Raw genomic sequence first — 27,401 nt, forward strand, 5'->3', positions numbered from 1 at the left:
TTTCTTTCTTTCTTTCTTTCTTCCTTTCTTTGCATAGCAACTGAACGGAGGATGCCGATTTAAATAAAGATGTTGATTACATCAATGTTAATTACATCATATCAATGCTAATTAGTCTTTTTTGATATCCTCACACACTCGTCTGTTAAGCCCTAATAAATGGAATAATTTGCCTAAGTTTACAGATATCTTTCTGCATTTGTTTTTAACAGTCTGCAGATGTTCACACACAAGGAAGAGGGCTCAAGAACATGGGCATTTTGAGGCATGAGCCCAAGGTGAATTTGTTTATTCTAATTTCTTCTTTTAAGACAAAAAAATGTATTTGAGTGATGACTCAAACTGCTAGCTGGTAGGCACACTGTTTCATCATAGAGCTCCAGTCTTAGTGCCCATATCTAAACCTGGTGCCAGCAAAACACTTAGCTGAATGGATGGATGGATGGATCAATGTATGGATGAGTGACAATTTAGCCTGTACAAATCATTATAGCTCAGGGACTGACTGAGAGTTGCTCAATCCGATATGAGGTCATAATGTCTGTAATTATAAAACAGGACATCAGAGAGTTTGGTCAGTTGGAGCATAAATTTGAATTGAAAAGAGAGTGGCCATTGAACACTGGATTTATGCTTATTAATCATTATAATCTTTTTACAAAAGACTGAGAGATCTAGGCTAGAGAAGGAATCTTAATTCTCCTCATCCTGATTTTGGAACACCTTGGTGTAAAGTGTGATAAAGTTCTTTTTCAATGTTCCTTCTGAAATCCATTTCTTCAAAGTTTGTTATCTATAGTAACATATGTCATATATATGTGTGCATATATGAAAAATACTTTGTTAGCATGATGAAACTTAATTAGAAGGAATATTGTTTTTCATAACATAAATATTAAGAATGATTCATACTTTGATATAAATTATATAAAATAAATTCTCAGTGACTGATTTGCAAGTATATTCTTTTACTGTATTTTCAAAATTAAGAAGAAAATCAGTTCTTTTAGGTTTCTTGAAAAATATTTTGAATGCTCATAAAGTATCTTTGAGGTTTGTTTAAAAAGAATCAAGCAGGGCTGGTGAGATGGCTCAGCGGGTAAGAGCACCTGACTGTTCTTCCAAAGGTGCAGAGTTCAAATCCCAGCAACCATATGGTGGCTCACAACCATCCTTAATGAGATCTGACTCCCTCTTCTGGGGCGTTTGAGGACAGCTACAGTGTACTTACATATAATAAATAAATAAATCTTTAAAAAAAAAAGAATCAAGCAATTGTAATAAGATTTTTCCTCTGCAGGATGGCTTTATGGAGAACTATTCATGAGTTAAAAACTACTGACAAAGGGCCATTGTATCCCAGCTATTAAAAATCACTTTTACAACTAATTAAACACCAAACTAGTATTATTTCTGAGCCATATGGTGAATGACACCGAAGTAATTCATTTAGGAAGAGTACTTCAAATGGTAATCAATTACTTGTAATCCATGAACACAGAAATGAATTTCACAAACGGTTTTCAAAGCTACAAAGAGCCATGTGTTTATGAAATGTTGATACGTGGTCTTCACTGTGTACCTCATGGACATGTGTCATACCAACCTAATTTGTCACATTTATTTTTATTTTTATATTTTTAGAATTTGTTTCATGAGGTATCATGTCTAGCTTTCTATATATCATTACCACAACATGTAGGAAATAAAATCAATGCTTGTTTTAGATGGGTAAAAGCTTCCTCATCTTCAGGTAAAAAAATCTATAGCACATACAGCAGCCCCACTGCTGCCAGTTGGCACACACTGCTCCTGTATGGTGAGTATGCTTGCATCTCCAGCCAGTATCTTGGCCTCTTCGGGAAATAAAAAAAGATGATTTAAGTTTATTTTACATTGTTCCTCCTATGGATGGAACTCATGGAAAACAGGGTGGCTGGTGACTGCAATGAAACCTCTCTTCTACTCAGTCAATTCCAGTCTTAGTACAAAGAAATTTTTCCTCAGAAGCTCAGAATGAGTGAACATTCATTATTCCTGTTATTTTAATTTCACTTCTCTTTTAGTATTTTTTTTAACAGTTTAGCCTTGCTGTTAGGTTCTTAAGGCCAAAGTTGTCGCTCATCTTCCAAAGATCAAACTTGTTACTCAGCTTCCAAATAGATCAGCTGAATCTCTTCCTCCTTTCACTGAAAGGAAGAATTGAACTCTCAATGGTGGAGGTGGGGGTGGGGTGACAGTCGGTGGGGGGGGGGGTAACAGAGAGGCCTTAGTGCAAGTCATGTAGACTGAAGACAAAGTGATCTCAATAAGCAGCTGGAAAACAGCTGGACAGTGGTGCAAACAGTGAAGGATTTCAACTGTCAAAAATTTAGACTTCAGAGTACCGCGAACATTTCAAGTAAAATGTTCTAACCAATGGGTCTCCGAAAAAGAAAACAAAAGCTCTTTATCCTTATTGTACAGGTATGTGTCACCATTTCCCTTATCAGTCTGTCATTTGATTCTACTTGGTCTTCTTTTAAATGATATTATATGTTATGTGCTAAGAGAAAAAGTGGGTATCTATATCTATATCTGTATCTATATCTGTCTATCTATATGTGTGTGTGTAATTTTGCATGTTTTTGCAAAATAACTTTTCTTCTTTTATATATATATATATATATATATATAGCATTTATTTGCTATTTACTTTGTGTATGTACATGGGTGCGACATTGCCTATATGGAGGTCAGGAGACAACTTGGAGAGCACACTCTAGTCATACACAGACTAAAGCATTTTACCACTTTTTACACCTTTTGTTATTAGGATCTTGCAAATTTGTGTTTAGAATTTGGGATGTTTTTACAAAATCAATTTCTTTCTTTTGTATGTATATATAAATTGTACAGGTATATACATGTCCACATCTGTGCATGTGTGGGAGGTACACATCCCACTGCATACAGTTTTGAAGGCCAGAGTTTTACACTGGGTATCTTCCTCAATTGCTCCCCTCCTTATACTCTGTGACACCATTTCTCTGTGTGCCTGGAGCTGCTGATTTGGTCACTGGCCATCAGACTCCAGGGTCCCTCCAGTCTCCTGCTCCCCAAAACTGAGACTATAGTTCTGTGGCATTGTACCCATCTTTTTATTTGGTTTAATTGAAAATTCAAAGTAAGTTTCTCATGAGTGTGTAAGGAGTGTTTTATAGATCAAACCACCTTGTTAGCCATTTTCTTCTGAGTTCCTTTAGTGCAATTAAGAGTTAACAGAGACATGCAGGCTGACATGATACTTTGGTTCCTCTTAACTGTGGACTATCACAAATGACACTTAGCAGAATACTCAAATCTGAGCCTGAAAGATTCTTTTACATTGGTGCTTTTTTTCTTGGCAAAATCAAACCAAACCAAAGCAACAACAACAACAACAACAACAACAACAACAACAACAACCCCTGACCTATATAGATAAACCTGCCAATGTGCCTTTATAATGTGATCCTAGGTCTAAGAATGAATCCAAAGAAAAAGACCATAAAGTAACACCAAATTCCATTTCGTAACAGTGGAAGAATGAAGCTCTCTTGTGCATGTATAAGGAGCTTGAGATATGTTACTGTGACTTGGAGTTCTTTAAAATAATATCCAATAACACTGACTAGCAGGTAAAGGCTCTGTATAAAAACACTAATACAAGTTGACTATGTTTTTGTTCAAACTCTAACACGTGGTCACAGGAATAATGTTAGCAGAAATCTTACCTATGGATGGTGAGCTGCCAGGCAGCCTTACTTCTAACCTTTCTTAGACTTGTGTTATAATAATCACATATGATTTTATAGCAACAAAATAATGAAAGTTATTATCTCAGTTGGATAGCAAAACAATTTAGCAACTTAATAATGACTCATACCAAATCATTGGATTATAGACAATTATTCTTATGTTTTGAATATTTACAAGATACTCTTTCATTGAATGTATTATTTAATAATCTGGTAATTGGAGATTTAGATGTTTTTTGTCAAATTACTTCTTAATCCTTCTATTATACTGCAAGGTTTTGGAAATGAAAGATTAAATTTTACTCTTTGTACAAGTCAGATTTCTTACACTAGGACATTCTAATTTATAAAATCTCACCTCATCCTGTAAAATTCTTGTGTTTACTAGAATGTTATTTTTGATTTGTATGATCAGACATTTTACCAATGACAACATGGTAATGACCAAATGATAACAATCACAAGAAGATACTCTCTCTCTTTCTCTCTCTCTCTCTCTCTCTCTCTCTCTCTCTCTCTCTCTCTGTATGTGTGTGTGCATATGTGTGTGTGTGTGTGTGTGTGTGTGTGTGCTATAAAGAAGACAAAACAATGACAATTGAGAAAAAGACTTAAGGGAGTAAGGATACAATGAAACATTTAAAAGGGGAAATAAATCTCATACAGTTAAGGCCCAATATGGTATTCTCAGTTTGTGTGGCTAGTTATTCATGAACTGTATTGAGCATGGAATTTCAACACTGCAAAACACGAGGATACAATTAGATCACTGATCTTCAGAGCACTGGTATCATTTTTTTAAATTTATGTATAAATCAAGGTTTTGTACAAATGAAAAATAATACCTACAATACAGAAAGTAAAAGCCCTTCAAAAATGACCAATGAATGATTTCCCATGCAACATGTTTGGAAAATTGTCTAGTTCTAGTTTTGGATGTAAAGACAATGTGCAATGCATGGCTAAGTTCATGAAACTATACAGACATTTCTCCATGTCGATCCCATAAGTTCCAAAGAGCCTGCAAAGATGGCTGCTATTCAGACTAATTGTCAGGTTTTGGATCACAATGTTGGTTCACAATTGGGATAAGCTAAAGGTTACTTGAGATTTTTTTGTATTTCATAAAACCTCAGTGGTGTCTCTTTAAGCAAACCTGTGGACCAATCACGTGGTTTCCACCCACACGTATGATATGATCTGTTCATGCTTCCTCCCTCAGCAGCTTCCACACAGACAGAAGACACACCCCTCTGCATGGGATTTTTCCATGTCTTTTCTTCCAACACTTCATTAATTAGACAATTTTTGTTCAGTTCTATTATATTAATTCATGGATTTTTTTTTAATTCTAAACTTTTTCTCAATGATAATAAACTTACAAGATGCTTAGACCCCAATTGTACCTTATCTACATCGGTCTTACATAAAGAATCAGGGGGCAGCAAAGGGAGAGATATGGTGTGAATATGATCAAATTACTTTGTATGAAATTTGTCCTAGCTAGGATTTTTATTGCTTTGATGAAACACCATAACCAAAAGCAATTTAGGAGGAAAGGGTTTATTTGCTTTATATTTCCACATCACTGGTCCTCATTGAAGGAAGTTGGAATAGAAACTCAAGCAGAACAGGAGCCTGGAGGCAGGAGCTGATGCAGTGGCCATGGAAGAGTGCTGCTTACTGGCTTGCTCCTCATGGCTTGCACAACCTGCTTTCTTAACAAATGTGGGACCACCAGGCCAGGGATAGCACCACCTACAATGGACTGGACCCTCCCATGTCAGTCACTAATTAAGAAAATGTCCTATAGCTTGTCCTTACAGGCTGATCTCATGGAGACATCTTCTCACCTGAGGTTCTCTGTCTCAGACAGCTTTAGCTTGTGTCAAGTTGACATAAAACTAATCGGCATGAAAGTCCCAAAGAATTAATAATTTTTAAAACATTGTTAGAGTAATATATCCAATGACTCTAACTTCTATTCCCTATTGGAAATCGCAGTGTATTTCAGGATATGAATCAATGACTGCAGAAGAAATTATCAGAAGCTATATTTACTATAGAATATTGTTAATATTAAAATGCTGTTTAACATACAAAACATTGAGAAACAAGCTTAACATACTGTTTCTTTGTCTTTTCAGTCCTGCACCTTATTGACTGTGTTATTATTATTATTATTATTATTAAAGGTTTATACAACTTCTATAAAGGAGGAGTCTGGTTCATTTGCTTTGTTGTATAGAGTGAAAAAATATAATGTGTACTCTAACATTCACAGAAGGACTGAATGGATGTAAGCAATCCTAGCAATTCTGAAGTGCTTTGCCCAGAACTTGTGAGGTTTATAATAATAAAAAAAATCTTATTATACAGTTTATATTTTCTGAATAAGCAAGGTTAGTAGGTATGCCAATAAATTATACTTTAAGTTTTATTAGATTTTATTTATCATGTGTGTATGTGTGTGTATGTACATTTGTGTATAGGCCATAGGGTAACTTGTAGGAATTTTTTCTCTCCCTCATTATGTGTGTCCTAGTGACTGAACTCAGGTTGTCAGGCCTGGTGGCAAGTGTCAGTACTCACTGAGACATCCCATCAGTCCATGGCACACCAAGAAATATTTAAACAACATTCTCATCAGGGTTAGAGATAATCTTAAGTATGATAGATCTAATTTGTGTCATAGTATTTAAATAATGTTTGATTCATGAGTGTCCAAATGGGCCAGTCAGATGTTTATGAAAATAATTCTGCCTTTGAAACTGTGAAAAATAATTGGTGTTTTGAGGAATGAAAGTTTTTTTTGTTTATTAGTTATAATGTTTGTGTGAAATAGCTCATTAAAACTCATAGGTAAATATTGCATTTCCACTAATAAAGAATTGCTACTGTGAATCGGTTGATGAAGAACTGCCATTTGTTGCCTGCTTGCTTTTTGTACATGTAAAGAAATGCAATGCGTTTCTCCTTTTCTGGTTTTATGGAGGGGGCAGGGAGGGGAGGGGAGGTTGGGAAGCTGGAGTTATGCTCCTCTGTGTTCACTGTGGGAGCTGGAAGAGCTGGAAGAGGCTGCAGTGAGGAAAAGTCAGGGTGTGGGATTAAAGGTATTGTGTATGAGCTCATTTCTGTTGGTAGACGACAATATATCTGACAGCATATAGTAAAGTCCAGATCTGCAAGTGTCCCCCAAGTCAGCCAAACACACAGCTGTCAATGCTGCAAGTGAGTCTGGATGCAGCAGGCTGGGGTCGGGGTGGAGGGTGCTCTCAGTACTGAGCCTACTCCTTTGGTCTGCAGCGAACTTCTCTGCACCTAGAGACTCAAGCCAGAGCACTGGTGCTTCCTAAAAGAGCTATTATATACTTGGGCCAACATTCTATGCAGTGTTGTTTGTATAGTAGCCTTTCTATGACTGTCCTGAATACATAATATGCATTCTGCATTAAATGACATGCACGTACAGTCTTGGATTTGCACATTGTGAGTGTGCCTGCACACACACCTACACATTCAACGATAATGAAGCAGATTTCCCACACAGTGAACAGAAAATGGCTAAGAAGTTTGATTCTCAAAGCATGAGACCCACAGTGCTGAATACTTGAGAAGTATTTCTTTGCTGAACATACTTCAAGGTCATGGAGTCAGGTTTTACTTCACTAATAAGTGTGCTAATACAATTCATAGTTTTACCATCTACTTTAGTGTTAACATTCTTTATTTTGCTGTTTAAGCACTGTGTGTGTGTGTGTGTGTGTGTGTGTGTGTGTGTATGCTCAAGTGTGGTGTGCATGTGTGCGTGTGTAAGTGTGCGGATCGGGGGAGTACGTTTGCATGTGTGTTTGAAGATCGGAGACTGACTTGAGGTACCATGTGTCTGGACATGATCCCTCTTGGTTTCTTTGTTTTGTTTTATCTAATACAGAGTTCTCACAGGCCTGATATTATCCAATTTGGACAGGCTGACTGGCCAGCAAGCCCCAGGAAGCCTCCTTCCCCACTCTCCCCAGGGCTGGCATTGCAAGCATGCATCACCAAGCCTAGCTTCTTTATGTGCATCCTGGGAATCAAACTCAGGAACTCATGCTTGCAGCGTGAGCACTTTACCAACTGGGCTGTCTCCAAACCCCTTTGCGCAGTTTTCAAAATAATCAAATGCAAATTATGATTTTGCCACCGAGCCAGTGGGTAGCAGTGAATGAAGACTGCTTAGTTACCCTCTCAATTCCCTAACAACTTGACATCATTGATTTTATGGGTGGAAATTCTTTTTCCCATGGCATTTGAAAGGTCAGGGTCAAGGGTTGAGAGGCACAAGCTCCTGGCCTTGGCTTTGGTCATCTGTGACCTGAGCACATAAGATAGACTTGGGCTTTGGTTTCTCTCCTATGAGATGGACAGGCTTGATTGACACCCTACCATGCTGAGTGCCAAATGAATAAACAACCAAATAAATAAACAAACAAATAGATAGCTGGATAGAAAAATAAATAAAATCCCCAGATGCATCAATGTGCCATGAACAAGGCCCCTTCAAACAATGAAGCAGATTTGATCTGTACACAAGGTGTTTGCTTGCTTTGTTTCCAAAATCAAATGGCAAATTGTATCATACAATCGGAAAAAGGAACACTATAAACTTATTTTAATCCCCTTCTTTCATGTACAGAGTCTATATTCTCAGAGGAAAAAGGAAGACAATATAATGTTTGGGGGCAATGGCAGAGAGTTTGACCATGGTCACAAATAGCCCCGAGTTTAAGCTTAAGAGACGATGAAGGACCTAGGTGTCTTCCCAAAGAAAGGGTAAGTGTTTAGAGAGATGAGTATGTTGATGGCACTAATTTTATTGTTAAGTATCTAAATCATACTGTATGCTTGTCAACCAGATAAAGAGTAAGAAGTGGAGTGTCTTCAGTGCACAAGCCTCTTGGTTCTAGTCAGATGATCGGTAGCATGGACCTTATGAAAAGCTAACAGGAGAGTCACCATGTTGAGAAGTGACAGGGTGCCAGCCAACCACACTTAGTTGCACTTAGATGGATGTTTGGCCTTCTACAGAGCTCTCCAGTAAGCATGGATCTAGCATGATGTTAATGTGCTACCGTGTCCCTTACAGTCCTAAACCAAGGACAAGAATGCTGTGCAGGGGAGGAAGCCTGTGTCTGCTTGCTTTGTTTTGCTTCAGTGAAAACACAGTCCCCTGTAGGATATGAAACTCCCCATTGTAGATACCCAAGAATCCCCAAGTTAAACGTTGGTGCTTCAGGTGTTCTGGAGAGCATGTGCTCGCTCTTTCACCTGGGCCCAGCCTCTCGGTCCTGGGTCTGTGCCTTGAGGTAATGGAAGGCCTGGCCTTCTATGGTTAGTACAATGAAGATCTGTCTCTTCAGGGCTTCTTAGCAAAGGTCCTTCAATCGCATGTGTGGCACTTTCTAGAGAGACTTTCTCCAGGTAAAAGAGACTTCTTTGTTCTTGTTTTACTGACAAACACTTCAGTTAACTGGATTTTCTAGATCGATTGCTCCACATACACATCCCTCCAGGCTGGTGCCAAGGGCCACATGCCTCAAGAATCATGGAGTTGAATCCAAGGGCATTTAACTCTCTTTTTGTTTGTGTTGCTTTGTTTTGCTATTGAGAGGCTCAGTCTGCAGCCCAGGCTAGTTTCAACTTCTTGTATGCAGGCAGATCTGAAACTCACTATGTAGCCCAGGCTGGCCTCAAGCTCATAGAAATCCTCCCAATAGTTAAAGTAACCTTTCGCTCTCTCCCCCTGTCCCACAGTTGGCAGAGAGTGAAAACACTATCCTCCACAACATTTGCTACTGCTATGCTTTGCTCTGTACTCTGAAAGGTAGGGAATTTGAGGCAAAGAGAGTGGGTGGATATGAAAGATGAAATAGAAATTGTGAAGAGATGACAACCTTTTAACATGAAAATTATCTGAGACAAGTTAAAAGTTGATCTGCCATATGCAAAGGTATCCAGGTGTACATGCGTGGTAATCACACTGTTTGTGGGAAAGGCAAGTGGAAGTTGATGGTTTCACATCTTCAAATGGGAAACGCCAGATTTACAGCCTTTGTCTGGGATGGAAAAAGGAGGAGATAAAAAATAGAAAAAAAAAGGCCTCCATAAAAAGAACAATGTACATCTTTTTGCTGAATGTAGGAAAGTAATTGAAAGAGAGAAAATGGAGGTCAGAGAGACAAAATTAAAAAAAAAAAAAGCACAGAACTTCTAATGAAGCAGGCATACACTTGTAATAAAGAAAAAATTAACATTTTTAATGAAACCATGAAACGGAAATGTTCATAGTTTTAGTTTCCTGTCGAAAAGTCCAAATGGTAACAATGGTCTGGGGTGGAGTCTCCTGTTTATGATCCCAGCAACATGGGAAGCAGAGGCAGCAGCTTACATATGCAAGGCCAGCCTGGGCTGCACAGGGAGACCTTGTCTGAAGATGAAGATAACAGCATTACAAAGAAAGAAAGAGACTGGAGGTGTGGGCATTAGCTCGCTAGTAGAGCTCTAACCTATCAAAAAGGAGACTCTGGGTTCCATCTCAAGGGACATTATAAAGAATGAAAAGATGATAAAGACCTTCTGTGGTATGCAAGTAACATAGACCCTAGTGTCTGCCTTGTAGATTTTCAGTGGGTGGTACTACCCAGCCTGATGGTCAACCAGAAGTCCAATAGTGGGAAATCCAAAGTGCTTGAGAATAAATCCTGTTGCTGTCAAAATTCAGAGAGACAGGCAATGAAGCTAATGGAATATGGGAAAATAAACAACAGTAACAACAGCTGCAAAGACATAGGGCTCCTCCTCCTCGGGCACTGAAGTTGCCGTTTCAAGTCAAAGGCGAGGAATTCCGCACTAGCCATTACGACCCAGGTGATAAACCAGAAGGTGTGCCTGGACACAGTTGGTCACACAGTCTTACCTCTTCTACCTTGGTTAGTTCTGAGGCCTAGAAAACCTGCAACACTACAGGCTCAGATGGCTCTACTCATTCTCTAATGGGCATAGGTTTACTCAGACAGCATCACCATCTCCGATATCTCCCACAAGAACTTGTGACTCTTCCTTTCCCTCTCAGCAACTTTCCCCTCCAGCCCAGGCACTGGTGTGACTTTTACAAGAGTCTTTTGTTATCTGGCTATAAGAAGTGGAAACCACCATCTCTACAGAAAGACCAGCTCTTTGTAACTGCTCAATAAATGCAGAATATTAGCATACATCTGTTTAGACCCGACAGATGAATCCTCTCTTCCCTGTAATTATTTGAGTATGAGCTATCCTCAACTTTGTTCACTGCAACGGGGCATCAAGAATACAACCTCCCTGCTACAAAGTCACACATTCTCTGGGAATCCCCAAAGTATTGAGAGCATTGATGCAAAACTTCTAATGGCTTTGCTCCAAAGCTCACCATTGTGTTTCCTTATTCCCTGTGGAGCTGAGGGTGCTGTGTGTGGGATGGGAATCTAGAGCGACTGACAGCAGTGGCTGTATAAGAGCATAATGAGTAGATTCATCTTCTACACTAATATTATTGATAAATAAGACTCATGGATGCTCTCTTTCAACAAGCCATACATGCTGGAAGTGACAAGCCAGAAGTATACAGCAAGGACTATAAAACTATAGAAAGATTCTGGTGTTTACTTATATGAGTAAGTAAATCTTCAAAATACCTTTAAAACAACAGTTCCATAATCTCAATAATTTCTTATCAGACAACAAAGGAATTAAACAGTTGAAATCTGTTGGAGATTGGTGCTAATGCTTTCAATCTGTGTGTCCAGATGCTGAAGGTCCTTGTCTGCAGTTGATTTTTAATCTACCAATAAAGATGCCAGCAGCCAATGGCTGAGCATGAAGTGGGACACTGAGAGTTTCATGGGTAGAACACAGGGAGAATTAGGAGAACTCGGGAGATAGAGCCAGCCAGCCATGTGAGTTTTCCTGTAAGAGGCCACTGGCCTGAAGTAGCAGGGCAAGGTTTAGGAGTGCCTAGTCATTGAGTTAGCCATGGCATTTTAAGATTAACTGGCACATGCACGCGCGTGCATGTGTGTGTGTGTATGTGTGTGTGTGTGTGTGTGTGTGTGTGTGTGTGTTTTCCACTCATGGATCCAAGATAACTTCTGACTAGTTGTGTGCCTATATGCCTAGGACTTGTTGGGAGCTCAAAGTGGTGTAGACAAAACTAAATGCTACAGAAATCCATATCGGATGCAGCCATTCCATCTTGGGGATGAAACCATCACTTCAACATTCCTCTCATTTTCAATAAACCAGAGAAATATGCACATTGGTTTAGAACTGAGTCCTGGTAATTATTTCTTCTCTATAGAGAAGGCCCCTAAACTGAAATTCTCTTTGTAGGATTAGATGTGATAATATACATAAACCAAGAACTAAAGTATAGGTTGTAATGCACACATAGTAAGTGCCATGATTCTCAGTAAGAGATGGTATCATTCAGAATTATATCCTGGAGATCAATCCTCTCCATCATGGGAGAGCTAATGGGTGATAACTGAGGCTATGACAGAGAAGAGCACACAGGGGTCAGTCATACTTTTACGTGGCTCACAGGGATTGTCCCTTATGACTCAAGCAGTCTAAATTTCATATAGAACTATTTTCTTTCTGTGAAACACTTAACAGACTCTAGTACCCATTTAAAATAACTTAAACCGTTCTCATCCAGAAAAAGCATGGCAGAAGGAAGCTGATGACACTGAGTTGTAGCTGCTATCAGTGATGATAATTCTTGTATGTACATCTATCCGCACACCTTATAGGATGATGAGAACTCACTGAAGAAAAACAAACAACATGCCAACATATAAAACTGTGTTTTCTCCCTCAGTTTTATAGCTTATTTCCACACTCCATCCAAAGAGTTCATATTCTGGACCTGTTCTCCTAAGCCATGATGACATTTAAAATACATATATTTCAAGGATTGGCATGGGAGGTGCCGAACTGTGAACACATTGGAAAAGTGCTCCTCAAACACATCACTTACAGAGGACCCTGGGAAGAATTCTCATCCCCACTCTCTTCCTCCTATGAGTCAATAGATTTCAATCCAATAATATATACAAATTAGCCTAGTTCCCTTTGATTATCAATTGCTCCGGTGAGGCACCCTTCACATTCACAGAGAATACAGATTCCCTCCCCCACCCCCAACGTAAATGGTATTTGAAACCTTCAAGGCACCTAGATCTTAATGGTCTATTTTTACCTTCAAATCCAAACACCCTAGCAGCAAGCAGCTATAACATCCATACATTCTCATGGAACAACAGTCTTTGCTTGCACTGCTAACATGATCCACGTCTTGAAAACTGAAATAGGCTACTCTTTGAAAGAGCCTTTATTTCATCCGTCTTGCTCCTTTTTCAGAGAGGTAGCAGTTTACTCTCAAATTCTACCACTGGCATATTTGCGCCCCGCCCCCAAAAGTCGTTTAAATGACAGAGGGTGAGCAACATGGTGGTTGGAATGGAAAAAGAGGGCTTCATGCTCCAGCTAATGCCTAGAAAGTCCACCGCTTACCATGGGGTAAGGCATGTCCAGCTGAAGGATGATAAAGGGTGGTAGAGAAGATGAGGGTGGTCAGATTGGATTTGGTGCTGGCACCAAAGCGGTCACTACCTTCATGGGAGTACTGTCTGCCCGTGCTTGTGCCCACTGTATACTCTCCTGAGTGTAAACATATGCAGTCTGTTTAACAATGCTCAGGAAAATGGAAAGCCTCGGGGTGGGGGCTGACAAGATGGCTTAGCAGTTGACAATACTTGCTACTTTTGCAGTGCTTCCAGGTTCAGCTCCCCAAAATTTACACTGGGCAGCTCACAACTGCCTGCAAGTCTAGATCTAGTGAGATTTGATGCACTTCTTTCTGATCCCTATGGACACCTGCATTCCTGGAGATCACACAGACAGATATGCCACATGTATGCACTAAAACTTTCTAAAAATGACCAAAGTTTGTGCTCCTCTGGAGGGGAAGAGGCTTGGCGATGGGACTTCTGTTAGTCAGATAACGAAAACCTTAAAGCCAGATCTCATTCTACTGTGGTGCTGGAGAATCTGAAGAGAACACAAGAATCTAGGGGAGAGTTCAGAAGCTTCTAGAATCCCAGGCGTGTTCTAATATGCTCCGACCCTGTAAGCAGTCGAAATGTTACTAACCAGATAAAGAAACTGAATTTGAAAATTCAAATTGTATGTAAATTTAGCTAAGTTAAAATTTACTTTAAACGGAGCCACCACAGTGTAAAATGTAGCTTCACAGACAAGGCTAAAAACTTCTATCATGAGTATTCACAGAGACATCATATCGCCACCAACTAAGGGATAAACATGGACTCATATCGCAAATGTGAGACTGTAAAACTATTGTAACTGTTAACAAGTCCGCTCTCTACCGAGTTGTAAAGCTATCAGGCTTAATCGGCACTATCTATGCACAGACCCACATTCCACAAGTCCTCAGAGTGCAACACAAAGAGCCAATTAAAAACGGAAGTCAATTCCTTCCCTGCTTTGTTCTCAGGGCATCTTTCTCTGCTGTAGGGCACCTTCAAGCCACAAGAAAAACTAGACTGGCGTGTAAAAATAATAAATAATAACACACCAACACCAGCTGGATGTGTTCGAGGGAGAACAAAAATGTCTCGGATTAAAGAAGAGTGACCTTTAACTTCCATGACGGTCAAGACAGGAGGCGGCAGTGTCAACAATCAGATCGAGTGGAAAGCCACTAAATTTTGAGCTGTGTTTTGCCAGCACAGAAGAATACAACCGCGGGACCCAATAATTCTGAAGCTTCAAGAGCTCTTAAACATTATCCACTTCAAACTGTTCTACAGATATATAAGCAATTTCAAACTCGGGAGGGAAAAAAAAATGAAGCACTACAGTGTCCCTGAGATAATAGCTACTCTCGGTCTAGGTTTCTTACTGGGTGCTCCTCCCCCTATCTGTCTCGGTGCCTCTGCTGAGCTCAGGCTGATCTCCCAGGAGATAAAGAGCCCGAGGCCACCTCACTTGCTGTAACCTTCAGTGATCAGAAAAGAAAGCCTGCTTTATTTAATCAGGAGAGCTCCATTCACTAGGAAAGTACCTGCACCAATTGTCTGACACAAAGACCACGTAATCACTGAAAGTCCCAAAGGAAAGAACGTTATTATTTTTTTAAATGATGATTTATAGTTTTTGAGGGTGCCACACCTTTTGCTAAAGAAGTGGCTTAAGCTCTATTTGAAAGGACACTGATATAGCTATCTCTGTGAGGCTATGCCAATGCCTGGCAAATATAGAAGTGGAGTCCACAGTCATCTATAAGATAGAACACAGAGCTCGTGTCTCTAGCTGCATATATAGCAGAAGATGGGCTAGTCAGCCATTGTTGGGAAGAGAGGCCCCTTGGTCTTGCAAACTTTATATGCCCCACACAGGGGAATGCCAGGGCCAAGAAGTGGGAGTGGGTGGGCAGGGGAGCAGGGTGGGGGGAGGGTATAGGGGACATTCGGGACAGCATTTTAAATGTAAATGAAGAAAATATCTAATAAAATAAGTAAAAAAAGAAAGTTTTTAAATTAAAAAAAACTATAAAAAAAAAAAAAAGAAAAAAGAAAGAAAGGTACTGCATGGGGGTTCAAAGCAGACAATTACAGGTGCCAAGGCAAATGAAGTCCCCTAGGAGGACAGTCTTGATGACTCTGACTCAGTGCGGAGAGAAAAAAAGATTTGAAGATGAAAGACAGTGATTATCTTGAGAAAAAAACAAGTGTTGTTTTCTTAGGACTAAAACTTAGATATTTGGCAAGCTCAGACCTCTGTCTCCCAGGTGAAGAAACCAAGATGGCAAATCAGGACTGCAGCAGGCTGGAGTGCCCAGGCAGTGTGCCAGGGCTGAGAAGCAAGGTTTCTGTACCCCGTTCTGAGCTTTCCCCAAAACACACGTCTCCCCCACATCAAAAGGGGGGAGGACAAATGTCTCTGTGTGTAAGCCTTTAAAAGCTTTATAAACCCTATCCTTGACCTATTCTTCCTCCCCTAACCCAGCCCCTCCTGCTCCACCCTCCCTTCATCTCCCCTCCCCTTCTTTTTAACAGAATCCTAGCATGTATATAGGACTATTTTTCAACTCCTGATCCTCCTGGCTCTGTCTCCAGAGTACTGGGAGCACAGGGATATGCTATCATGCCTGCCTCTGCAGAAGGAGTTTGCTTGCTTGCTTGCTTGCTTGCTTGCTTGCTTGCTTGCTTGCTTGCTTGCTTGGGTTTTGCCCATTTGTTGCACTGGGAATCTAATAAACTTTGTGTGTGCCATCCATGTTCTCTACCACTGAGCTACACTCCCAGACCAATCAATGCCTGTTGTTTTTTATCTGAATGCTATTTTGAAGTGAAGTTCCCCCACCATCTTTTGTGTGATCTCAAGAAATGCTAAAAGAAAGAATAGAACTATGAGCTTGTAAAAACAAACAAACAAACAAACAAACAAAAACGAGTTCATTCTCCTGCCTGGGGTTTACAAATTTCCCTAGATCTCATTTGGTCTTATATGGATCCCTGATACCCCACTGCTATTAGGCCAGAAAGACAACCATTGCTGCACATATTTAATGTCATATACTTTGCAATGAATAGTGTGCTCTTATAAACCAGTCTCTGACAGAAAACAAACAAACAAACAAACCAAAAAACACCAAACAGACACTACGTTGGGACTTACATCCTGGTGCTGCTGGTCTTGTTAATGATGACAGATTTTCCAGTTTGATCCACGTTGTGGTCCAATCCAAAGTACGCTGCCACCCGATGGACCAGCATCCTTTGATAGGATGACATCTGGGGGAACTTTTTATAGTGGTTACTGGAACACAGTTACAGAAGTAAAATCAGCATCTTCATTTCATGCCAGTAGTATATTTTACAGGGATTCACACGTCACTATCTCCTTTTATCCAGAAACACTTGGCATCTTTCATTTCGACACCACCTGATGTCTTCTCACGCAGACAAATCTCTACTATCATAGATTTATTGATCGAGCTGCAGTAGGCATTGCTGTTTCTCAGCCGCATGTTCATTTTGTCTGTTGCAAAGTGTTCTGGGTTAGTTCAGAATACCTTATCAACAGAGGCAGTCAGGGGACAGGCTCCACGACATAATAGAGATTGCAGATATCTATCTGGACATGTGTCATTACCCAGTTTACACCAAACACAGCACAATTATTTCTAGGCATAACTGACTGCAACCAGCTGGAGCCAATTAAAAAACTATAATAAAAACGAGAAGAGCCCCTTCTTGTTACAGCTCCTCCATGCAAGTTAGTGGGGGCTAAACAAGCCCCCTGTTTATGGCTATTTTGCCAGAAATTTAACAGCAAGATCACACATGATCTAAGCAATGACCACTCCAAAATCCAGTGACTTCTTCATTGAACATACCAAGAATCATGTGAGCTGACATTTTATTTATCTACAGCTCTCTGTGGAATGAGTCATTAACTCAGACACCGAGCTAAGACATGTCACCGAATTAGCTAGCATTGCCATTGAACATACTTGCTGTCAGCAATGAAATCAATCATTTCCTGCTCCATTTTCAAGAGTATCATCCTGTCCCTGTAAAATAAATGTTCAAAGGAAAAGTTTCATGTACTTTCAGTTTTCAAAGAGCAAATACAATTTATCAAACTCAATGGGGAAACAGAGCGGACCTAACTCTAATTCATCTTCGGACTATGTTGACTCCTTGGTTTGTATGCCACGACTTTGAACTCAGAAGTTTCATTTTCCTCTCACTTGTTAAGTATTTGGTAGTGTTAAATGTCGCCATTTGAATGCTGATCACGACATGTAAATTTTTGAATGAAAAAAATACAACCAACAAAGACTTAAAGTTGAAAGAAACTGGAAAGAAGCCAAGCTGGAGTCCTGAGTACACATGACTATGTGCTTGCTCCCAGGCACCATGGTCTGATGTAATAAACATCATTTCATTCTCTCCTTTTTACTTCAATATGCCCCTGGGGTTAGCAAAGCAAACTTGGTACACTAACTTATACAGCCAGCAACTATGTAACTATTAGGGCTAGCCATCCACAAGGAGATACAAACTATCAACAGAGAAGAGCAAGTTCAGGAGAGACACCAAGGAAGCCATCTGTTTTTAGCACTTGAGTTCTCAAAAGTATTCTGATTAATCATAATCATTTTGTAATATTCTTTCTGACACCCCACCTCCCGCAACACCAGCAAAAAAGCTTGTTTCATCATTTAAGTTTACCTGGAATTATTCTTCAGCGTGTTAATTAGGAACTCATGTAAGTCTATGCCTGTAGAATCTGTATATTCTTGGCTGCAATCTGAAACAAAGAGCAGGAGGGAGTTTAGTTGCCCAGAAGGATGATGGGACTACAGGGCAGGGCGGGGATTGAAAATGTTCTGGTTTCCTTCCAGCTCAGGTCAACTTCAAAGGAAGGTGCCAGGGAGAAAATACTTGCGAGCAGGGATCATAACATCAGAAATAAGACTTGAGGGTTGAGACCTTGACCGTGGGAAGACCCTGGTGTCAGAGGAGGGGAAGTGAGCTTGCTGCTGGTGGTAGAGTGAGTTCTATGCAGAAAACCAGTGGGGTACTGCCTCCACATGACAGTTACATCCAACCCACAGAGACCTCAAGAGCTTGTGATCCCATGACAACCCTTTTCTTTTTTTAAAAATTAAAACAGAACAGTTTTTAAAAATTGAAGGTTCTATTATAAAACTACGTAAATATTAATCAGTATAAACCGAGATAGATGTTCTCGAGTCTTTCTGATCTCCTGGTCCTGGATGAATTCAGGTTTATACAGCCATTTTAGAAATGGTACGCTCTTTCCTCTTACACACCTCAAGCTTGAGGGTTTCATCCAGACAGAACTGTTCCAAGCAGGAATATGTTTATAGAACATAAAGAGGGGCTCCCATCCCTAGGCTGCTTGGATTCCCAATGTGGTCCCCAGCCTAACTCCATTCCAGCTTGGCTCCTTTCTACTTTGTGCAATTAGAGGTACATACACAATCTAAAATTACGGACTGTAGGCCTGTAGATTTTAGGAGGCATGGCTCTTTCCCAAATAGAAATGTGATTTTTGTTTTCAAATGAAACAACATGCAGCAGAGGCAGAGACCGAACGAAGCCCTCGGTGGCAGGGCTTCTACTGACCTCCACCTTGTGTGGCTTATTACGAGGAGGTGCTAAGGCCCTTGCTGCCTGTCTTTTAAGATAAGGGTGAGAGCAAAAATAGAAAGCTGTGTATCACCATTGTTCACCAATCCAAGTCAGTTGTCAGTGAACCTGAATGCAAGAACCGATTTCAATTCCCTCTTTCTCCCCAGCTTGTCACTGAGAACAGGAGATTCAAATGGGAACTCAAAGAAATAAGTGATTCTAAAAATAACCTCTCTAGCTATACAAATAAGGGTGCAGGAACAAAAAGAGAGTCAAGGTCGCTATTTTTTTTCTCTCTCTTACACATACGGGGCCACTTGGAAAATTTGGTGCAGAGTGCCCTGGGCTGTAAACATTGGTGTGGGTTTGCAATGTCTCCTGGCTATGTGCGTGTCCGTGATAAGCAAGGTAAGGAAATGTTTCTCAGATTCACCTTTTGATAACATTCTGATCTTGGGTCTCTCAGAGAGTTTCTCTCTGTTCTTATCCTTTTCTTTTTCTCTCTCAGAATCATCCTTCCTAGATTTATCCTCCTCTTGCAGGCTGGGGAAACTGGAAAGCTGTAAGTGAATTGATTCCTGTTGGGGAAAAAAATATAATAATTTAGGGCCAGAAGAAATCATCCCTGCCTGGCTTCCGTTTTGCACAGAGGTCATGCAGTGTTGAAAAATGAGAGGTTGGTATGGATTCCTAATTCTTAAGTGGTTAAAAAAAAATTAAGCCTGTCAGGAAAAAAAAGAATACTTGCCCTTTACAGTGAACTGAAATCCAGAAGTCAATGGGAGGTCAGAAGACATAGCTAGTATTAAACTTTGCCTCATGAATATTAACTTTAATCAAGCTAAACTCCTGTAGATCACAACTCTTATTTTCCCCTACAGGCTTATTTTTAAATGTGTAGTGTGTGAAGGGAGGATCCTTTAATCTGCTCATATTGGAGCCACTGCCACGTCTAAAAAAGGCTTCTCCAATTCTCTTCTAGAGCTCCTTATAAGGAGAAATGTGCACACAGACAAACAGGAGTCTGTTCCAGGAGTCAGAAATACAGTTAGAACCAAGAGAAAGGAAGTACCCAACAGCCCATTGACAGTAGAGATCCTACCCTGGAACCAGGCCAAGAAGGAGGCCCCACACATAGGGTCTTGAACCCTGCAATGTGGAGATCTGAGATCTGGGGTCGTAGGGCTGCTTTACGAATGTCATTAATATTTAGTTATAAATCAGAGTCACAAAAAGGCATAGCCTTTCGGAATGTGTGGTGAGTCCTGCTGTGTTTTCATAAGTTATCTATAAGTCTATGTTGGGGTAAGTGTAGTTTATTTTTCCCCAAACAGATTCTCCTGTGCTGCTTCTTGATACAGAGCACGGTGCTGAACTACATCTACATTGCTAATCATTCTTTTTTTTTTTTTTTCCTGGAAACTGATCTGCTTATATTGATTGATATGCGGTAGCCATTAGTTTGATTGCACATTTGCTTCTTTGGAGCAGAATGCACCACATGATGGTTTGTTTGGATTTTTTTAGTTTCTGCAAAGTGTATGCCGATGGCTTAAGGAAGTTGCGTCTGGCTTTGTGTATGTGGTATATGAGAGACCACTCAATAACACTCACTGCTTCAGGGACTGTTGGGCAGGGGTTAGATCATGTTTCCAATGAGGAGGGACCCCCATTAGAAATTATAGCTGAAGGGCAGTTGCCATGGTGGTGAGAGAAAACAAACCAAACCAAAAAAAAAAAAAAAAAAAAAAAAAAACCAAACCAAAACAAAACCAAAAAGATCTCCAACTTCCATGATATGGAAGATGAGATAAAACATGCTGTCATTCATAAATTCTTAACTAAGTTGGGTTTTCCAACTCCTGGGAGGTTATTTGATGGGGGAGGGTGGACATATACAAGATATGCAAATCAGATTGGAATTCTACTGTAGTCATTCTTCAGGTGATTAGGGACATAGAACTGTTGCAGTCAGTGAGGGTTCAAGGAGGAGCTAGGGGGTGGAGTTTGCTTTTACTGTCTCAGGACATCTCTAGGACATTTCCAGCTGAGGTGGTGTCTGAGGAACAGCCAGGGCATCATAGAGGCACGTGGGTCATGAGACAATGGTTCCATTTCTTCTTCAAAACTGTAAGAACCATCCAACCCTCTCTAAGTTGGAATCTAAAAAAGTCATCACGTTGGCAATAAATCCTATATACAAAAACGGAAGCCAAAGACATCCACTGTTGCCGAATGTACAAATTGCTGCTGTGTGTTGACAAATACTATACTCAGGTTCAAAAAAATATATTTCTACACATAAATATACAATATGGTGTAGAAAGAATACACAAAAAGTGCTGTAGAATTGGTAAAAAACAATCTGTTATTTTTAAATATTTTTATTGATACGCTCAATATTAAAATACAAGTGTTAATAAATACATTGGTACAGGATAAGTTTATACCCAACAACAATAAAAGAATGATTCAAGTTGCAGTAACACACTGGTCAGTAAATATTATAACATTAGAAAAAAAAAACACACTTCCTTTACTCAAAGACAGACTGAACCATCAGGTGTGGGTCTGAGATCAAGTAACAGGGGGAACAAGAAAGCTTTCCCACAGGAAATGAAGGCAGTTTCCCAAATACTGTGAATATACAAACATGGGGGAAGTGATACATTCCATGTACTGTATACTTCTCTGGGAGTCAGTCCACACGTTTTCTAAGTGTTCAGTGTTATCTAGTAAAGGCATTGCGTATAAATTCTTAAGATCGGGTGACTTGCTTATATATGTGTCTGTTGGTTTTTCTGCCAACCCCCTATTCCCACCACTCTTTGGCTAGTCCACAGAAAGCTTGAGGGGCCTAATTCTCTGCTCCAACATGAATCCTGTTTTCTGGGTTCAGAACCAGCAGGAACAAAGCACCGTTTGCACCCACTGTGTGGAGGTACCACTAGACCTGCCTCTGAAATGGGTGCTATGATACAGACGACTCTTACCAAGACTCGGGTACCTTGTCAAAAGAGACAAAGACCGAATCTACAGAGGCTGGCCTCCCCTGCTTGGCATTAGGAGTGAGGGACAACTGGGTCCTTACTTCTCCCGGAGCCTGGCACTGTACAGGGTTTCCCACAAGTCAGATGCTGTACATCACAAGCTACCCATCCATATTGACAGTACAAGGCATGGGATTCACATCATTCCACCTTTCCCATCTCCGTTAAAAAAATAGAAGCACACATAAAATGCTGAAGGAAAGCCACATGTTTCTCAGAGCCCAAGTTTTAAAAAAAGGGGGTAGGGGCTGTCTATGATACATAGTAATGGCTACCAAATGAGAGCTTGTCTGTGCCTCTCCACATGAATGACATGTGAAGAAAATGAGACTAGCAAAGAAAACACTCGTAGGACAAAAATCTATAAGGAATTTTTTTTTTTTTTTTTTGGTTCTTTTTAAAGAAAGCGCTCTCTGTGTTCTCTGAGTCTGTAAGGAGAATTTAGGGGGTTTCAATTAAAGCAGAAAGATAGATGGGAGGATAAAAGAGAAGCCGAAGAAATCCAAACAAAAATTATTGATTTTGTAATCAATTTCCCTTCCTCTGGGCTCAGACGGATCATTTGCCTTTTGTCTTGGCTGCCTTTGACCTCTGAGAAAAATAAGCCAAATTTCAGCATCAAGACTATGTTTTCCATAAGCAGATAAACATAAGAGTTAAAAAGAAAAGAAAAAAGAAAAAGAGAGTAACAAAGAGGTTGTGAAGGGCCTTGGAATTTTAAGTTTTGAGAATCAAAGATAAAGGTGGAGATGTGTAGCGGCTGGCTAATATCAAATTCGCCACCTGGTCAGATGCTTTCCTGGACCATTTTTGCAGTAGTCAAAACAAAACAAAACAAAACAAAACAACAACAACAAAGTAACCTCTCCGGAAGCCCATTCCAGCATTTCGCCACAGTTCAGGATGCTTAGACACTACTTCTTACATCTCCTAGGAGCCAACAGTGGTGTTTTATTTATAGGCAAGTTCATTTGGGGAGCTGAGAGGTAAGCTGTCTCCATAAAGACAGGATGCTTGGGTTGTATTTGGTTCAGCCTTATCAAGAGAGAGCCTTGGTGGACATCCAGCACTACTGTGCTTACTGGATTTTATTTTATTTTATTTTTTTATCTTAAGTTTTAATCTAAATTCTTTTGAGTTCCTTTCCATTTGCAGTTTTCAGAGAGTCTGGAAAAAAACAAATGCAATATCCTGTGATATACATTGAAACTAGTTGTGCAAGATATGGGGACTATGGGGGTGTATGTGTGGGGGGCGTTATTTGCATATTTGTGGGAGGTACATCTGGGAGTACAAGTTCCTGTGCATGTGGAGTCAGACGTCAGTCTCAGGTGTTTCTCCTCGGTTGCTATCTGCCTTTATTTATTTATTTATTTATTTATTTATCTATTTTTGAGACAGTCTCTCACGGGGACCTGGGGCCACAGGTTAGGCCTCGAGCCAACTGGCCCTTGGATCCCAGGAATCTATCTGTCTGTCTTTATTTCCCCGGTGCTGAAATTACAAGTATATGCACCATGTTCAGGTTTTGAGTGGGTTCTAGGGCTTAAACATAGACCCAACTGCTTGTGTGGCAAGCAGTTAACTTGCTAAGATATGTCCCCAGCCCCGAACTTCTAAACTATGCAGAATGTCTCATAAACAGGAGGAAGCAAGAAAATGCTCGTTCTTCAATTCCTGTATTCTCCCGCAAAACATCGTTTTAATGTCAAATTAGTAGTGGCCATGCACACAGATATGTAGTCATGCAATCCCGTCTGATACCAGGTTTATACCTGAGCATGCACACAGAGATGTCGCCATGCAATCCCTTCTAGCACCAGCTTTTATACCTGATCCTGGTGACTTTCCCCTCCAGATCTAGCTGTAGACTCTTCACAGACAGCAAGGCTTCTGGTCAGCTTCCCTTTGCCTGCTCCTGACTGGGGATTGAGATGAAGGAGGGGGAGGAAAAAAAAGCAGAAAACATTCTCAGACTGTCAAAGCCTGGCGGTCGATCACATTATTTGCACAAATGTTCCCAAATCAGACTTCTCAGTCCAGCATCTAATGTGCTACATGGTTCTTGGTGCAAAGGGTAAAGAGAAGTAGCAGAGAGCCAGTGCCGAGCATAAAAACTCCTGCAACAGTTCTTAACGGTCTTGACTCAAGCATAAAGGGTGAAGTGCATGAATGTCATTTCTTGAAAACATCACAAGAAAACCCTGACAGGACACATTTCCTTTAAAACTAAATTGGGAGAAGATTCGACAAAGGAGGCGTTCCAAGCACTGAGCAACACTGTCCCTTTGTTTCCAGGTAGAGATCACTTGAAAGATTGAAATGTCTGCTCTAAATTTTAGCCAACAACAACAAGAGAAAATCTCCAGTGGAAGTGGGTTGCATAAAGCACCACAGAAACTCCTACTGTAATTAGGATTCTGAGCAAGAAACATCCGCATGAGACAGAAGGCGAGCACGAGAGCTAACTTGCAATGGCACAGGCAGGACCCATCCCAGCCTCTGAGATATAGGCACATCTTCAGCTCTGATGAGAAATGTACCATTTATTCTAACTGTGGTGCTGACTCCCCCTGGGACTCTGAAGATCCTTACCTTGGATTTTCTCCTCTCTTGGTTCTGAGCCGCCAGTCGCCGCTGCATGGTAGAAGCAGAAACAGAAACAGAAACAGAAACAAAACAAAACAAAACAAAACAAAACAAAAACAGAAAACCAGAAAGAGATGGAGAGAAAGACAGAAGAGGGGTGGGGAGAGAAAACCAAAGGGGAAGATGTTATTATCATTGATACTGGAATATCCTCAGTGGAAGCAAAGATATTGTGGCCACTAGGAAGGACGCCCTCCTGGCCTAAGTCCCAATCATTGGACACTGTCACTTTTAGTCCTTTGTCCTCCTAGCAACTCCAGGAGAGAAGAACCAACCTGGAAAGTTTCTGATCACTCTATGGTCACTGGCTTTTGATAAGGTAGGCTCATGGAAAAGGCTAACACATCTGTAAATCGGTTCGATGAAAATCGATAGCATTTACAAGTTCAGTATGCCATCCCTGGACCTGCATCTTTTTCTTCCTTGTAAAGTCCCATGTAGTTAATCCTGCCTCTCCCCTGATTCCTCTCCCCTGCTTCCCCAGCCAGCTGATCCCAGGTCCCACTCTCCCACAATCCATTTGGGTTTTCCGACTCTTCAGGTAGGGACTCTTGAGCTTCAATTTGCCTGAAAATAAGATTTGAATCTTAACACATCTAAGGTGACTGGGATACAAGGCTTTGACATGTATGGGCTGTCTCTCCATCTTTCCATGTAATAAGGAATCTGTGTCAAGACTTCAAGAGCCTAAAGCCACATCTGTAAAAGTCCGTACACACACAGCTTGAGGTAGTCTAGCAAGAAGCACTGACTGGGTTCCTGTATACAAATGCAGTGAATAAATATGCCCCTTGGGTGATTTTATCATTCATTTCTAAAGGCATTTTTATGGCATCCTTTAAAAAATGATCAAAAAAACCAAAAAAATCAAAAAATAAAAACAACAACTAAAAAAGAAAAACCTGAACAATTGGGGTCGATTCCTAAACTTGATCTCCTAATCCCTTAATGACCAAATTCCTAACGCAACCTCAGATACATCCTAGAGGTGGAAGTCTAAGGACAGATCCTTGTAGCTCACCTGCAGCTCCAGCTTCTCCTCCTCATCCAGGCTTTCTGACTTGAGGATGCCATTTTCTGGGGCAGACTCTGGTTCAGTCTGCCCTTCTTCCAGTATGGTTGGGGTCAGTTCTCCTTGCTCAGACATTCTCCCAGATCCAAATTAAAACGAGTTTTTAGACCCTAAAAGGTGACAGTATCAGAAAACAATATCAGTGCAGGGAAAGGTCTCCAATTATTCTTGAGCTCTCTCATGCCCTCCCCCCTGGGAATTCACACCCAGAGGCACAGCCCAGCATCCCTACCGACTACTTGACACACTCCAGAGGACAGAGCAAGACAATACTGAGCAGCAAATGCACACACAGGAGGCAGGTGCGTCACCTCAGCCTTAGCCCATCCACGCACACATCAGCACATGTGCGTACACCTTCTGTCAAAATGAGTCAACTCCTCTTAGCCGAGACACAGAGCTCCCACTCATGTTAGGACCCAAATCCCCGTTACAGAGTGAGAGAAGAAAATGGTGACAGTTCCCCAGTGTTTCAACAGGTGACCCCCCCCCCCATCCCACAACATCCGAGTCGAAAGGTCCTACCGATAGGGAGGCAGCACTTTAGATATAATTCAGAAAATGATTTTTAAGTTGCAACCATGGAAACACCTCCCCAGCACCCAGCAACATGGAATACTCTGCACTGTGTTCAGGGACAAAACTCAGATGGAAAGGTTATGATTTGGTATAAACACGGGATCTATATCTGGCCATGAGTAGTCCAGGGTCAGCACAGTCAGGCTTCCAACTAAAAGCTAACAAAAGCAGCAGCGGTAGTGGACAGCGGAGGCAGCAGCAGCAGCAGCAGACGCCCCATAGCTTCCTCTTCCTGCCCAGTACCTGGGCTGCACCAGTGTTGTAAGCTCTGGAGAGGCAGCCTGGCAGGCGGTACTAATGATAGATGCTGCTGCCCCTGCCACTCCACGCTCAGAGCACACTGCTCTACAGACAGGAAGTGGCTTTTTAGCCTTCAATTCCGTTATTGTTCCTGCCCCGCCCCCACCCCCTTTAACCTCCTTAAAAATCTCTGGCACTTCTTTCTCTCTGGTGTGCTCACTTATTTATTTCCTGTTCATGTATGAGGAAATGGAGGGAAGACGTAAGACGGAGGGAGGAAAAAGGAAAAACTGAGAAGCAGAGAAGGAAGAAGGGAAAGAAGCCGTCGGATGAGAGAGGGGTGGGACTGGAGCAGCTGCAGCTTGGAAGGGTTCTTTCTTTCACAAGCTTCGCCCCCAGTCCCTGTCCCATCCTGGTCATTACAGGGGCCTCTGACAGAGTAGTAGTCTGTGGTCCCTGTGAGCGCAGCAGCATTACCAGGCACAACTTTGGGAACTTTAATCTCTTCTGGAAGTGGCAATCTCAGAACAAATTGACACCATGGCTAACTTGATTTCGGATTTGCTAAAACCCACCGTGACAGGACAGATGGCCTGTAACAAAATTTAACAAGTACACGGACCTATTTATTTGGCAGAGGATTGTGGGATCGTGGAAGTGAAAAGTTTTCCTGAAGGAGGCAGAGGCTAGAGTTGGTGAATTTGCTGCTTTTAAGTTTGGGGAGGTTTTAAGATCTGCTGCCTTTGGGCAAATGTCTTCCAGC

At 40.9% G+C, this 27,401-nt stretch overlaps 1 protein-coding gene across 46 annotated transcripts in view; it reads right to left on the minus strand.

Moving 5' to 3' along the window:
- Nucleotides 1-27,401, minus strand: part of Arpp21 (cAMP regulated phosphoprotein 21) — a 176,986-nt gene that overhangs the window by 99,377 nt on the left and 50,208 nt on the right. For 42 of the 46 annotated variants that reach the window (XM_029542940.1, XM_029542933.1, XM_029542922.1 and 39 more), the window contains exons 3-9: nt 25,769-25,929; nt 24,694-24,735; nt 23,931-24,020; nt 19,482-19,626; nt 18,122-18,200; nt 17,398-17,457; nt 16,560-16,700 (exon numbers count right to left, since the gene is read on the minus strand). In XM_029542940.1, the coding sequence (XP_029398800.1) occupies nt 16,560-16,700; nt 17,398-17,457; nt 18,122-18,200; nt 19,482-19,626; nt 23,931-24,020; nt 24,694-24,735; nt 25,769-25,894 (683 nt within the window). In that variant the 5' untranslated portion in view covers nt 25,895-25,929. Of the gene's footprint in view, nt 1-16,559; nt 16,701-17,397; nt 17,458-18,121; nt 18,201-19,481; nt 19,627-19,650; nt 23,266-23,930; nt 24,021-24,693; nt 24,736-25,768; nt 25,930-27,401 lie in introns of those variants that run through there. The other 4 variants (XM_029542961.1, XM_029542962.1, XM_029542960.1 and 1 more) reach the window with 2 other exon arrangements.

This window comes from Mus pahari, chromosome 10 (assembly GCF_900095145.1).
Source record: "Mus pahari chromosome 10, PAHARI_EIJ_v1.1, whole genome shotgun sequence".
Classification (NCBI taxonomy): domain Eukaryota; kingdom Metazoa; phylum Chordata; class Mammalia; order Rodentia; family Muridae; genus Mus; species Mus pahari.